Source organism: Caretta caretta, chromosome 5 (genome assembly GCF_965140235.1).
Source record: "Caretta caretta isolate rCarCar2 chromosome 5, rCarCar1.hap1, whole genome shotgun sequence".
Classification (NCBI taxonomy): Eukaryota; Metazoa; Chordata; order Testudines; family Cheloniidae; genus Caretta; species Caretta caretta.
In genome coordinates this window covers 101,913,045-101,925,780 of record NC_134210.1, presented here as the reverse complement: position 1 = coordinate 101,925,780, position 12,736 = coordinate 101,913,045, and the positions used below count along the sequence as shown (strand labels likewise).

At 44.1% G+C, this 12,736-nt stretch overlaps 1 protein-coding gene across 3 annotated transcripts in view; it reads right to left on the bottom strand.

Moving 5' to 3' along the window:
* Window positions 1-12,736, bottom strand: part of DMRT1 (doublesex and mab-3 related transcription factor 1) — an 88,491-nt gene that overhangs the window by 297 nt on the left and 75,458 nt on the right. Inside the window, exon 5 of one of the 3 annotated variants that reach the window (XM_048851247.2) lies at window positions 1-891. This exon is cut by the window's left edge and continues 297 nt beyond it. In XM_048851247.2, coding sequence (XP_048707204.1) covers window positions 743-891 — 149 coding nt within the window. In that variant the 3' untranslated portion in view covers window positions 1-742. Of the gene's footprint in view, window positions 892-6,068; window positions 6,676-12,736 lie in introns of those variants that run through there. The other 2 variants (XM_048851248.2, XM_075128753.1) reach the window with 2 other exon arrangements.

The following is a 12,736-nucleotide window of genomic DNA, read 5'->3' as shown; positions in this document are numbered from 1 at the left end:
TCATAAAGATTATTTTTTAAAAATATGATTTATCAGTCATCCTCTCTTGCTACTTGTAAAAAACAAACAAACAAACAAAAACACCCAGAAAAAGTGGTAGTTCTCTTAAGAAACCGACAATCACTTCTCTTTAGGACTCTTTATTTTGAATCGGTTCTGGAATTGACAGTCCATGAAGGCAAACAGTGTTTTTTTCAGGGGGCGGAAGGGTGCTACAAAGTAAAGTTACAAAATATTTTGTATCTTAGCAAATTAATTTCTACCCAAAAAAAAAAAAAAGAAGAAGAAGAGAGCTGTGTCTATTCATCTTGTTTTCAGTCACTGGTTAGGGATTTAGCTGACCTGTTTTACATTATAGCATTCTTGTGTATGCAAACTGGAACCAAAACCCGCAAGGGTTCTAACATTTCATCTTAACTTTGATTATATTTTATTCATGCCACAATCCAGGACTTTAGTAAAGAATAGTTTACTGAGTGTGTACATTTAATAAAGAGAATTACTGCATTAACACAGAGTGCAAAATACCTAACCTGCACTGCAGTCTGTGAAGCTATAGTCCCTAAATTGTTATAGGAATGTAAGTCTTTGGTCATTATAATACGAGTCTGAAAAGAATAAACCAAACTTTTTTTCAATGGTTATTTCAGCATCAGTCAATGCAAAACAGGCAAACAAACAACATTATAACAGAATGCACTTGCTCTCCTGAATAAAGTAGAGATGTGGGGCTGAATTTTGCTTATTCGCCATCTTCTATGACAGAATTAACAGTGAAGGTGCCAGACTCAGACTCACACTCCAGTACTCCTTTGGTGCTTTCAGTGCTGATAGGAGAGCTGCTGGAAAGGGAAATTAAGCCAGAATCTTGACTGCTGGGTGGTGAAAATACTGGAGAGGAAATAGAAGAGTGGGATATTAACAGATTAATTGGAACACCTGAGAGGATGGGGCCCTAGGGAGGCACCCCTCCTTGCACACAACTACAGGCCCAACAAACAGCATTAATAGTAATTTAGACACAATGGTAGATTTGGTTTCAATAAGCAAAGCTTTGGGGTCCTGTGTACTCCCCCTGCCGTGCTGGATGGGCCCAAATAACTCTTTTCCCCCACCCTCTGTCCTGGGCTAACAAATATATTTGGCAAACAGCCAAATGAGCACCTCTGCAACCTTTTGTTACAGCTTTCTGCAGTATTGACATTTGTTGGGGATGCCAGCGTATTGACAATCATCCCTCTACAACACTGAGCCAAGAGAGAACCTACTGCTAGAGAATGGGAAAGAGATAAGGAACAAGGGTCTTGGGACATCTGCTGGTTTATGGCACTGTACCGCCTCTTCCTACTCCACCAGGGAGAAGACCCTGCCCTCCAATGGAAAGATGAGGTCCAGAGATAAGGGCTGGAGACTCCAAGAAGTCTACTTGGGATGCTGCCATGCTAATTTAGTTAGCAAGGGAGGCCCTCAGACACAACTGTATGGTGAGGGGTGCCACTAGAAACTCCTGAGCTGGAAGTAAATTTACTTTTCCCTGTCTCCTATGTTGGATTTTCCTGCATGGCGAGAACACAACCTATTGTATAGCTATGGAAGTCAAGGAGTGTGAACAGAGTCACATCTAAAACCAAGAGGCATGAGGGAAAAATAATGAGAGGGACTAATATAGTATTAAGCCATAAAATAAGAATTTAAGGAGCATGGGAATTAAAGCTGTAACTAAAACAGACATCCAGTCTCAAGAGCTAAGGCTGCAACACACTTGAATTAAATATTAAGAATTTCAGAATATAGGGCTGGATTGGAAATATTTGCAACATTACAATTCACAGTAGATACAAAAACCAAGTAAAAGGGTCTCTGACCTTCTTAACCTTAGATGAGTTGAGATCCACCCACAGTACTCCCTTCCTGCCTAGCGAGAAGGTAATTAAGGGGAAGCTGCAGTGGTAATTTCTCTCCTCATTAACTTCCTGATTGGTTTCAAGCTCAGAATTCCATCGGGCTGCAGTTTGTCACCAATTCCAAATAGCCAATCGTTAATACTAATGTTTGTGTAACTAACTGCCAGCATCTGCCACGGCTTCTTGTACAACAATAATGGTGAAAGGGTAACATTAGTGCTCCTGTGTTAATTCAGATTCTGTTAATCAATAGGGAAATCTATGATGTCATTAGCAAAATGCATTGGTAGTTGAGTGTTAAGAGTCATTTTTAGAAAACTAAAACACAGCAGAAGCTGAATGGCCCCCTGACATGTTAACCATCAATACTTATTGTGTTCTGAATTTTTAGGATTTAGGGGAGAATGTTCCCAGGCTGAGCTCTTTTAAAAAGAGAATACAGTCTACAATCATTGTTTTTTAGAAGCTATGATTAATCGAGAACAACCACACAAGAACAAGGAATGCAGTGTTAAAGTTTAAACTCCATCCTTAAACCACCCTGCTATGCCTAGGTAAGCAGTACCTGCCGGGTCGCTGAATGTTTGCAGACTTCTGAAATGTCTAGTAACTATGGAAGCTGAATTAAAGAGAATGGGCTGGATTTTGCCATCACATACAGGAATGAAAATCCAGAGAAACTCCAATGAGTTTAGTGAAGGTAATCTGAAATACACTAGCGTGATTTGGAGCAGAATGTGGTCCCCTGTCTTTAGATACCGCTGAATTTTCCAGCTTCTGTGGGTTAATAGATATCTGATCACAGGGTTTCTTTTGCAGTTCAATTTCTTGTGTTTTGTTTTTATAGGATCATAATCATTAGAGAAGAAAAATATGCTATGGGCTTGGTCCTCTTTTCCTTTACACTTGTTATACAGCAGTGTTAACGCCATTAAGCCAAACTCTATGACAGTGTAAAACTGCCACCTCCGTTGACTTCTGCCCATTTATGCCATTAGAGAATTTAACACACTGAGTTACTCCCAATTTACTCTGGTGTACGTAAGAGGCAAGTTAGACTTTAGTTCTTTTGAGTTCATTATCCTGCAAGGACAGGATATAGAATCAGATTTTCTTCACGTTTGTCTTGTCCCATTACTCAGGGTCAGCAGTTCTTATTCCAAGTGTTCCTGTCAAGTACTCCTTTCACATTCTGTTTCAGGATCTTGAACAACTTTCTTCTGGGTCCTCCTTGTGGTCTTTGTCCTGTTACTGCTAGATCTTGTACTCTCCGGCCAACATATACCACATCTCAATGTGATCCAACCATCTCAGTCAATAGTCTCTGAACAATTGCATGATGGGGTTTACCTGCATCATGATTCGTACTGACTTTAATTGCATAGCCTATTTGTCTCGTCTTACCCAGCATCCACCTGAGCATTCTCATTTCAGCAGGGTGATATAATTGTTTGTCTTCTTCCTCATTACCCAGCTTCTGACCTGTATGCCATAGCTGGCCTAATCATGGTCTTATACACTTTGCTCTTTGGTTTACTTAGCATAGTTTTATTAGAGAATTCACATCAACTTTCCCCAGCCATTCTTCATTCAATTCCTAACCTCCACAGTACCATCACAGCTGAATCTAGTTTTCTGAATTATTGCACAGATTTTAACTCTATACCATCCAGTTTTACTGGCTTCTCCTTATTCCTTTCAACAAAGTATCACATGTATTCTGTCTTTTGTTGGACATTTATGATGCAGGATATAGAACCAGATATTACACTGATCTAGTGTACAGAATAGTATGTATTATCACAGAATGAACCACATGTTAAATTAATCCTATATGTGATTAATTAGATTTTAAACTGAGACTACATTCTTTTCTTCACCTTGTGGCTGAGATCAAGCGTATTTAATATTAGTGGGAATACTAAAATAGGCAAAGGATGGCGTTGGAGGCATTTAGGCATCCTATGAATGCATATTAAAATTAGCATAGTGACATACAGATAAAAAGAATGTCTAACACTAGATCTGGTGCTGGTGACTGGTGCATCCTGATTCACAAAAATGCACTCCCCTCCTTGCTGGCCAACCTTTCACTTAGTCTGGTGCACAGATTTTCACAGTTCAGCTTTGTTTATCTGAAATGTTTTGAAGTGGGGTGTTTTTGTCACTTGGCTCGTGCCTAATACCAATTGGAGTTTGAATGAAATGAATCTTACAATACAAAATTATTTTGAAATTATTCTATTCGAATTTTCGGAAGCTATTTTATACATTCGGTCTTCTGTGTCCCCTTAAAGCGGGTGAATTCGGCAGATTGCGTTCACAGTACCAAGGCTAGCATCGAATGTTGGAGCGGTGCACTGTGGGTAGCTATCCCACAGTCCCTGCTGCCCATTGGAATCTGGGTTAAGCTCCCAGTGCATGATGGGGCTAAAACATTCTTGCAGGTGTTTCTGGGTGTGTGTCATCGGAAAGCTATGGCAGACCATCATTTCGAGCCTTTTTGGTGTGCAGACGCCATCCTGTTTTCAGCAGACGGTGCACCGCTGCACTCCTGCTACTATGAATCCACCTCTCCAACTCAACTCTGCTCAGCCATCGTGAACCGAGCAGCACAGCTTCCGCCACCAACTCTGCTCTCCTGCCATTGCCACGCTGCCGAGCTTCTCCATGTTCTCTGTCCTGGGCTCCCACCTCCGTGAAAGCCACAGAAGACAACCATTTTCCGCCGCTTTTCGGCTACCGTGAACCAAACAGCACAGCTTCTGCTGCCACTCTGCTCTCCTACGTTTCGCGCCCTTTTTCCAGGATTACCCGTGCAGGCGCCATAGCCATGGAACCCGATCAGGTCTCCGGCTGCAGTTTTGATCATTGTAAATACCTCGCGCATTATCTAGCAGTAAGTGCAGTACCTGTAAAACCAGGCAAGGAAGCGACGACAGCGCGATTACTATAGTGATGAGGACATGGACACAGACAGCATGTGGCGATTGGGAGATCATGGTGCTGCTGGGCCAGGTTCATGCTGTGGAACGCCAATTCTGGGCCCAGGAAACAAGCACAGACTGGTGGGACCACATAGTGTTGCAGGTATGGGATGATTCCCAGTGGCTGAGAAACTTTCATATGCGTAGGGCCACTTTCATGGAACTTTGTGACTTGCTGTCCCCTGCCCTGAAGTGCAGACACCAAAATGAGAGCAGCCCTCACAGTTGAGAAGCGAGTGGCCATAGCCCAGTGGAAGCTTGCAAGGCCCGACAGCTACCCGTCAGTTGGGAATCAGTTTGGAGTGGGGAAATCTACTGTGGGGGCTGCTGTGCTGCAAGTAGCCAACGCAATCATTGACCAGCTGCTATCAAGGGTAGTGACTTTGGGAAATGTGCAGACCATTGTGGATGGCTTTAATGCGCTGGGGTTCCCTAACTGCGGCGGGGCGATAGACGGAACGCATATCCCTATCTTGGCCCCAGAACACCGGGGCGGTCAGTACATAAGCCACAAGGGGTACTTTTCCATGGTGCTGCAAGCACTGGTGGATCACAAGGGCCGTTTCACCGACATCAACGTGGGATGGCCAGGAAAGGTGCATGACGTTCACAACTTCAGGAACTCTGGTCTGTTTGAACAGCTGCAGGAAGGAACTTACTTCCCAGACCAGAAAATTACTGTTGGGGATGTTGAAATGCCTACAGTTATCCTCGGGGACCAAGAACCCCCCCTTAATGCCAGGGCTCATGAAGCCGTACACAGGCACCCTGGGCAGTAGTAAAGAGCAGTTCAACTATAGGCTGAGCAAGTGCAGAATGGTGGTAGAATGTGCATTTGGATGTTTGAAAGCGCACTGGCGCAGTTTACTGACTCGGTTAGATCTCAGCACAACCAATATTCCAATTGTAATTGCTGCTTGTTGTGTGCTCCACAATATCTGTGAGAGTAAGGGGGAGACGTTTATGGTGGGGTGGGAGGTTGAGGCAACTCACTTGGCAGCCAGTTTCACACAGCCAGACAACAGGGTGATTAGAAGAGTGCAGCAGGGCGTGCTGCACATCAGAGAAGCTTTGAAAGCCAGTTTCATGACTGGCCAGGGTATGGTGTGAGAGTTGTGTTTGTTTCTCTTAAAGTTACCTGCCCCCTATATATAAATGAAAGGGCATAAAGTCACAATTGTTTAAAAACCGTTCTTTATTATTTGTTGCACAAAACATTGAGAGAAATCAGAAGTTAGACGGGGGAGGGGGAGTATTGTGTTAGGGAGGTGGCGGAGGAGGGAAGGACAAGTCCAGAAACCAAATAAAAATTTAGGATATACCAGCTTTCTGCTGCTTGTGCAATCCTCTGGGGTTGACTGTGTGGGTCCCCGTAGCCTCCCCTCCTCCCCCCCTTCCCCCGTTCTTGGGCATCTGAGTGAGGAGGCTATGGAACTTGGGGAGGAGGGAGGGCGGTTATTCAGGGGCTGCAGCGGCAGTCTAGGGTCTTGCTGCCTTTCCTGCATTAGATCCACCAAACAGCGGCGCATGTCAGTTTGCTCCCCCATGAGCTTGACCATCGCAACCTGCCTGCTCTCATCGCCTCCCTCCTCTCTTCGTATTCATGTAATGCTCTAGGCGACTCCGCAATTGTTTGCCTCCTCGCATTCAACTGGGCCCTATAAGTGCGGGAGGACTGCATGAGCTCGGCAAACATGTTGTCCCGAGTTCGTTTTTTTTGCCTTCTAATCTGGACCAGCCTCTGGGACGGAGCAGATGGGGCCGTGTTGAAACATTTGCACCTGCTGTAGGAGGAGAAAAAGGGAGGGTAGTATTTTAAAAGATACATTTTAGAGAACAAAGGGGACACTCCTTCTCAGTGAATCAGGCAATTCATAGTACACAGCACATGTTCTTTCTGTACAAGGTCGCATTGTGCCTCTTACACTGAAGTGCCTGCCACTTTGGTGTGAGTAAGCCATCACATGCAGCCAGGCAACAGAATTCAGCTTGCAGGCAGCCTGCGGGCTCTCTGGGATGATCGCTTCACACAACACCCCCCCACACACACACACTCACCCACTGCGGGGCTCCGATGAGGCTCTGAGCAGGGATAAGCTCTTTACATTAAATGCAAACAGCCCAGTATGGCTGGGTTTCCTCCCACCCCCCACCACGTGGCTCTGATCAAGGTCTCACTCACCAGAAGTGCCTTCTCCAGGGTCATGGTCCGGGAGCATGCTTTGGAAGTAGGGGGATGCTATTGGCTCCAGCTTTAAGAATAGTTCCTGGCTAGGGGGGAAAACAGATTCCCCCCTTGCCGCCTATGCACTGTCCTCCTCGTCCTCGAAAAACTCATCCTCCTCGCTCTGTGCTACTCCCCCCTTGCAGGTGTCCACAGACAGTGGTGGGGTAGTGGTGTTGTCACTCCCCATAATTGCATGCAGCTCACAGTAGAAGTGGCATGTATGGAGCTGTGACCCAGAGCGCCCGTTCGCCTCCCTGGCTTTTTGGTACGCTTGCCTGAGCTCCTTGATTTTTGTACGACACCGTTCTGTGTCCCTGGAGTAGCCTCTTTCCGTCACGGCCCTGGAGACTTTAGCGTACGTATTTGCATTCCTTTTTTTGGAACGTAGTTCTGCCATAACAGATTCATCTCCCCAACATGCAATGAGATTCAGTACCTCCCGTTCGGACCATGCTGGAGCTTGGCTGCGAATCCGGGATTGCGTGGTCTCTTGAGATGGTGGACTATGCATGGTTGCCTGTGATGGTGGACTGTGCTGATGGTCACCTGTGCTGATGGTGACCAAACAGGAAATTCAAAAGTTCCTGAGGATTTTACTGCCTACCTGGCTAGTGCATCAGAGTTCAGAGTGTTGTCCAGAGTGGTCACAAGGGAGCATTCTGGGATAGCTCCCGGAGGCCAATATCGTCAAGTTGCATCCACAATACCTGTAACCCGGAACTGCGATCTCGATTCTAGCACTACTCCACTTGCTGAGGTGGAGTATAGCAATCGTAGTAAAGAGCCCTTTAAATTGAAAAAACTGGTTTGGTCATGTGGACGGAACCAGTTTTATTTCGAGGTAACTCAGCTAATTCAGAAATAACCGCGTACTGTAGACCAGGCCTTAGCCAGCTAGCCTTCAAACATGTATGCTAGAGGAAGCAACTGGAGGAACTGGCAGAGGTTATTTCAGCTCCCTTGTTGGAGAGATTTCAGAGTAACAGCCGTGTTAGTCTGTATTCGCAAAAAGAAAAGGAGTACTTGTGGCAGCTTAGAGACTAACCAATTTATTTGTGCATAAGCTTTCGTGAGCTACAGCTCACTTTGTCGGATGCATACTGTGGAAAATACAAAAGATGTTTTTATACACACAGACCATGAAAAAATGGGTGTTTATCACTACAAAAGGTTTTGTCTCCCCCCACCCCACTCTCCTGCTGGTAATAGCTTATCTAAAGTGATCACTCTCCTTACAATGTGTATGATAATCAAGGTGGGCCATTTCCAGCACAAATCCAGGGTTTAACAAGAACATCTGAGGAACGGGGGGGCGGGGGGGAAGGAATAAACAAGGGGAAATAGGTTACTTTTTATAATGAATCAACCATTCCCAGTCTCTATTCAAGCTTAAGTTAATTGTATCCAATTTGCAAATTAATTCCAATTCAGCAATCTCTCTTTGGAGTCTGTTTCCGAAGTTTTTCTGTTGTAATATCGCAACTTTCATGTCTGTAATCGCGTGACCAGGGAGATTGAAGTGTCCTCCGACTGGTTTATGAATGTTATAATTCTTGACATCTCATTTGTGTCCAATCTCCTTGGTCATGCGATTACAGACATGAAAGTTGCGATATTACAACAGAAAAACTTCGGAAACAGACTCCAAAGAGAGATTGCTGAAGTGGAATTAATTTGCAAATTGGATACAATTAACTTAGGCTTGAATAGAGACTGGGAATGGTTGATTCATTATAAAAAGTAACCTATTTCCCCTTGTTTATTCCTTCGCCCCCCCTCCCCCCCGTTCCTCAGATGTTCTTGTTAAACCCTGGATTTGTGCTGGAAATGGCCCACCTTGATTATCATACACATTGTAAGGAGAGTGATCACTTTAGATAAGCTATTACCAGCAGGAGAGTGGGGTGGGGGGAGACAAAACCTTTTGTAGTGATAAACACCCATTTTTTCATGGTCTGTGTGTATAAAAACATCTTCTGTATTTTCCACAGTATGCATCCGATGAAGTGAGCTCTAGCTCACAAAAGCTTATGCTCAAATAAATTGGTTAGTCTCTAAGCTGCCAAAAGTACTCATTTTCTTCTTGTTGGAGAGAGTAAGCTTACTTTTAGTGACACAGGTTCACAACCTGGTTATTCTGTTGGATGCTCAGCTAGTTCTGGATGACCAGGTCCTAACAGCCATGACTGCTTTCTATCACTTATACTCATCCAGAAAGCTGAACCCTTTTCTTTAGGATGAAAAACTTGTTACAAATGATCCTTGCCTTTGTTACCTTGAAATGGTATTACTGCAATGCCCAGTAGATGGATCTACACCTGAAAACCAATGGCAACTTCAACTGGTGTGGAATGTAGCGGCTTGCTCATTTAGAGATGTTTTTTGCAAGGGGCACAACATATAATCATAGAATATTAGGGTTGGAAGAGACCTCAGGAGGTCATCTAGTCCAAGCCCCTGCTCAAAGCAGGATCAACACCAACTAAATCATCCCAGCCAGGGCTTTGTCAAGCCGGGCCTTAAAAACCTCTAAGGTTTTTTTGCACCGGTGCGCCAGGAACTACACTAGCTTCCAATTTGTAGTTGAGTGCCATATAAGGTCTCGATTTTGACCCAGGGTTTGGTAAAATCTGACTACTTGTGAAAATGCTTCTCTCCTCACAGGATACCTGGCAGATGATGTAAGTTGAGATGCTCCTCCGGTTTAAACAGGGATGATTGGCCAGGGATCAGCCCTTGATTTTAAAACTTGGTTGCCTCCCTCCTTGTTCCAGAAGAGCCCAGGACATGTTGTAAGGAACATCTATTTTCCCAGACTCTGGAGAAGCACATGAGTTATGAAGGGAGTAACTAAGTTAAGGGGGATACATTTTTGTTTATTCCTGAATAGCTGAATGGGTGAGATGTTTATTTGATAGGATTTGTAAATAGTTTTAGTGGTCATGTGCCCAGAATGATGGAGAGGCCCCATTTTTAAATACTGAAATTCATAAATTTCAATGACAAACTTTCAGAAAGTTTCCAAAAAAATCTCATCCTACCCCTGTTGTGGTAAATGTTAAAAAAACAGTAGGTATTAAAGCTCTATCTATGTTTTATTGCATATTGACCCATATTTGCAAACACCTGGAATTCTAAAGAAACTGAGACTAAAATTTTTCAGACATGGGTCCCTAAAGCTAGGCATTGAAAACCGTATCTAAACACTACATAAACGTGGTCTGATTTTGAGTGAGATCAGCGGTGCAAATGCTCAGTACTTTTCGAAATCAGGCTGTTTATGTTGATGCCTAAATGTGGTTTAGGTGTCTAACTTTAGTCATAGAGGTTTGACAGATGTTGGTCTTAGCAGCACATAGTTACTGTCCTTGGCATATGACAAAGCTTCCAGAGGCCCAGTCCTGTATTCCTTTTCTCAGGCAAATGCCCCCTGAAGTCAGTGAAGTCGATGAGATATTTTGCCCAAGCAAGGAGGGCAGGACAAGTGCACTGATGTTAATGGGAAACGCAGACAAGGTCTGTGAGCTGTACACAGCCTTAAGATTAAGAGTCAGCAAAATAGAAACCTACATTTCACTGCTGTTCTATTAAAGATCCAATAGCAGAAATGTCTAAGTCCACCGTGTTCAAAGAAGCAGACCTATGGTGTCTTCCATCAAAGCTTTAATTTTAAGATGTGGCTGATTTCACAATCCTCAAACACCTGAGTATTCCTTACTCACGACATGTGAAAGGATTACTTGTGTGACTAAGGGTTGCAGATAGGGCCCTGACTTGTTGGGTATTTTTAGAGCATTCCTATATCTAACCACCTTTATTCCTAGGAGATAACCCATATATTTTATACCAGCTAAACATGAGGATTCAGCGAAGACCACATTAAAAAAAAAAAAAGGTGTGTGTCGCGGGGGGAACCCAACCTCAAAAACAAAACCTTAGATTTTCTAACACTGTAAAGAGCACTGACTTGACTTGAGTGATCCCCTGGAACTCAATGGACTGGAAAGAATAATACACTTCCACTGATGTGAGAAACCAGAAAAACATTCATGCTTGAAAAGTAAATTTTCCCTGCGTTTACATTTTAAAAACCATTAAACTCTCAATAAGAAGCCATTTTTAAGATTTAAACTTGAGCGACACAAGCCATTTATGAACTCTTTCACCCTCTTGTTCAGGGAGGAGGCAAATCAGAAGACCAGCCTCACTTGCTATCAAGGTGCAAGAGCTTTTTTCACCGGGCAAATAAATGCACAAGGACCAGCTGCAAGGCTGGTGAGCATAGAAAGGGGAAGAGCCAGTCTGATGCTGGGTCCCTCTCAGCATCTAGGCACGAACACAGCATGCTTGGGGCTGTCTGAGGGTGCAGGTGTGGAAGCAGACTGCAGTGGCTCTATATGCCCTGTTCTTCTCTGAACCCAGCAGATTCTCTTCTTGTAAATACTATGGAAGTTAACGCTGCTTGAGGAAGCATTAAGTTCCGCTCTGTGAGCCCCACAAGAAGGATCACGAAGTGCAGATATAACCAAGAAACCAATGGCAGTACTGGTACCATACCAGCCAGGTACCTCAGGAACTGGGGAGCTGGAGCCAACTTTCTCCAGATTATTAATTATTATTATTTATTAATTATTTGTATTACCAGAGTCCTAAGAGTCCCAGTCGCGGATCAAGACCGCATTGTGCTAGGCACTGTACAAAGAACAAAAAGGCCGCAAAGAATTTATAATGAACACAATAGACAGATGGGGGAGTACAACACTGGTCAGCATGAGAAGTTGCAGTCTCCACACACAAGCAGTCTACCCACTGTCAAGTTTTTTGTAGGCATCAAATCACAGGAGAGTTTTAATGAGGATTCTGAAGGAGGAGAATGTGTTAGTTTTGCGGCTGTTCACAGGGAGCGTCTCCCAAAGGTGTGGGGCAGCGGAGGAGAAAGCACAGAGGTGCTTGTTTGAAAATGTAACTAGTGAGCAATCAAGGCTGGCATCGTGGGAAATCAGAGGTGATCATCAACAGTGTGTTAGCAAATGAGAAATGGTAGGTAAAGCAGGGATAGGCTGAGAAGGGCCTTGAAAGTGAAGCCAAGCAGCTTATGTTTGATGCAATAGAGAAGGGGGAGTCAGGGGAGGGGTGGCAGGGTCAAAGCAATGGGCCAGGACAATGTTCTTTGCAGCTGTGATGCTGGCAGACCAGGTGCCAGTCCATGCCAAGGCCCCTAGGTCTCACATGATCACTGACAAATACACAGCTGGAACCAGTCCCGCTTGCCTGCGTGTTAGTTTTGTTAAAATAGGTACTAGAATTACAAGAATGTGGTTAGTATTTAGACTTTGATGCATGCAGCAACTTACAAGTATATCATAATCTCACTTATAACATCTGTATCCCATGTTATAAGGTAAATATTTAAATGTTTCTGCTGTAACTCTAGGTCACTAGACAGGGGAAAGCACTCCCAAGTGTGAAATAATACTAGTCTCCAACAGGTGTTATCTCCTGCCCCACAAAGAAGGCCCAGCAACTCCAGATAAATTATTGTAGAACATCGGAGGACAAGACACTGTTAATTGCTAACTTCCACACACACCGTCACTCACCCAGCCAGTGAAGAGGAG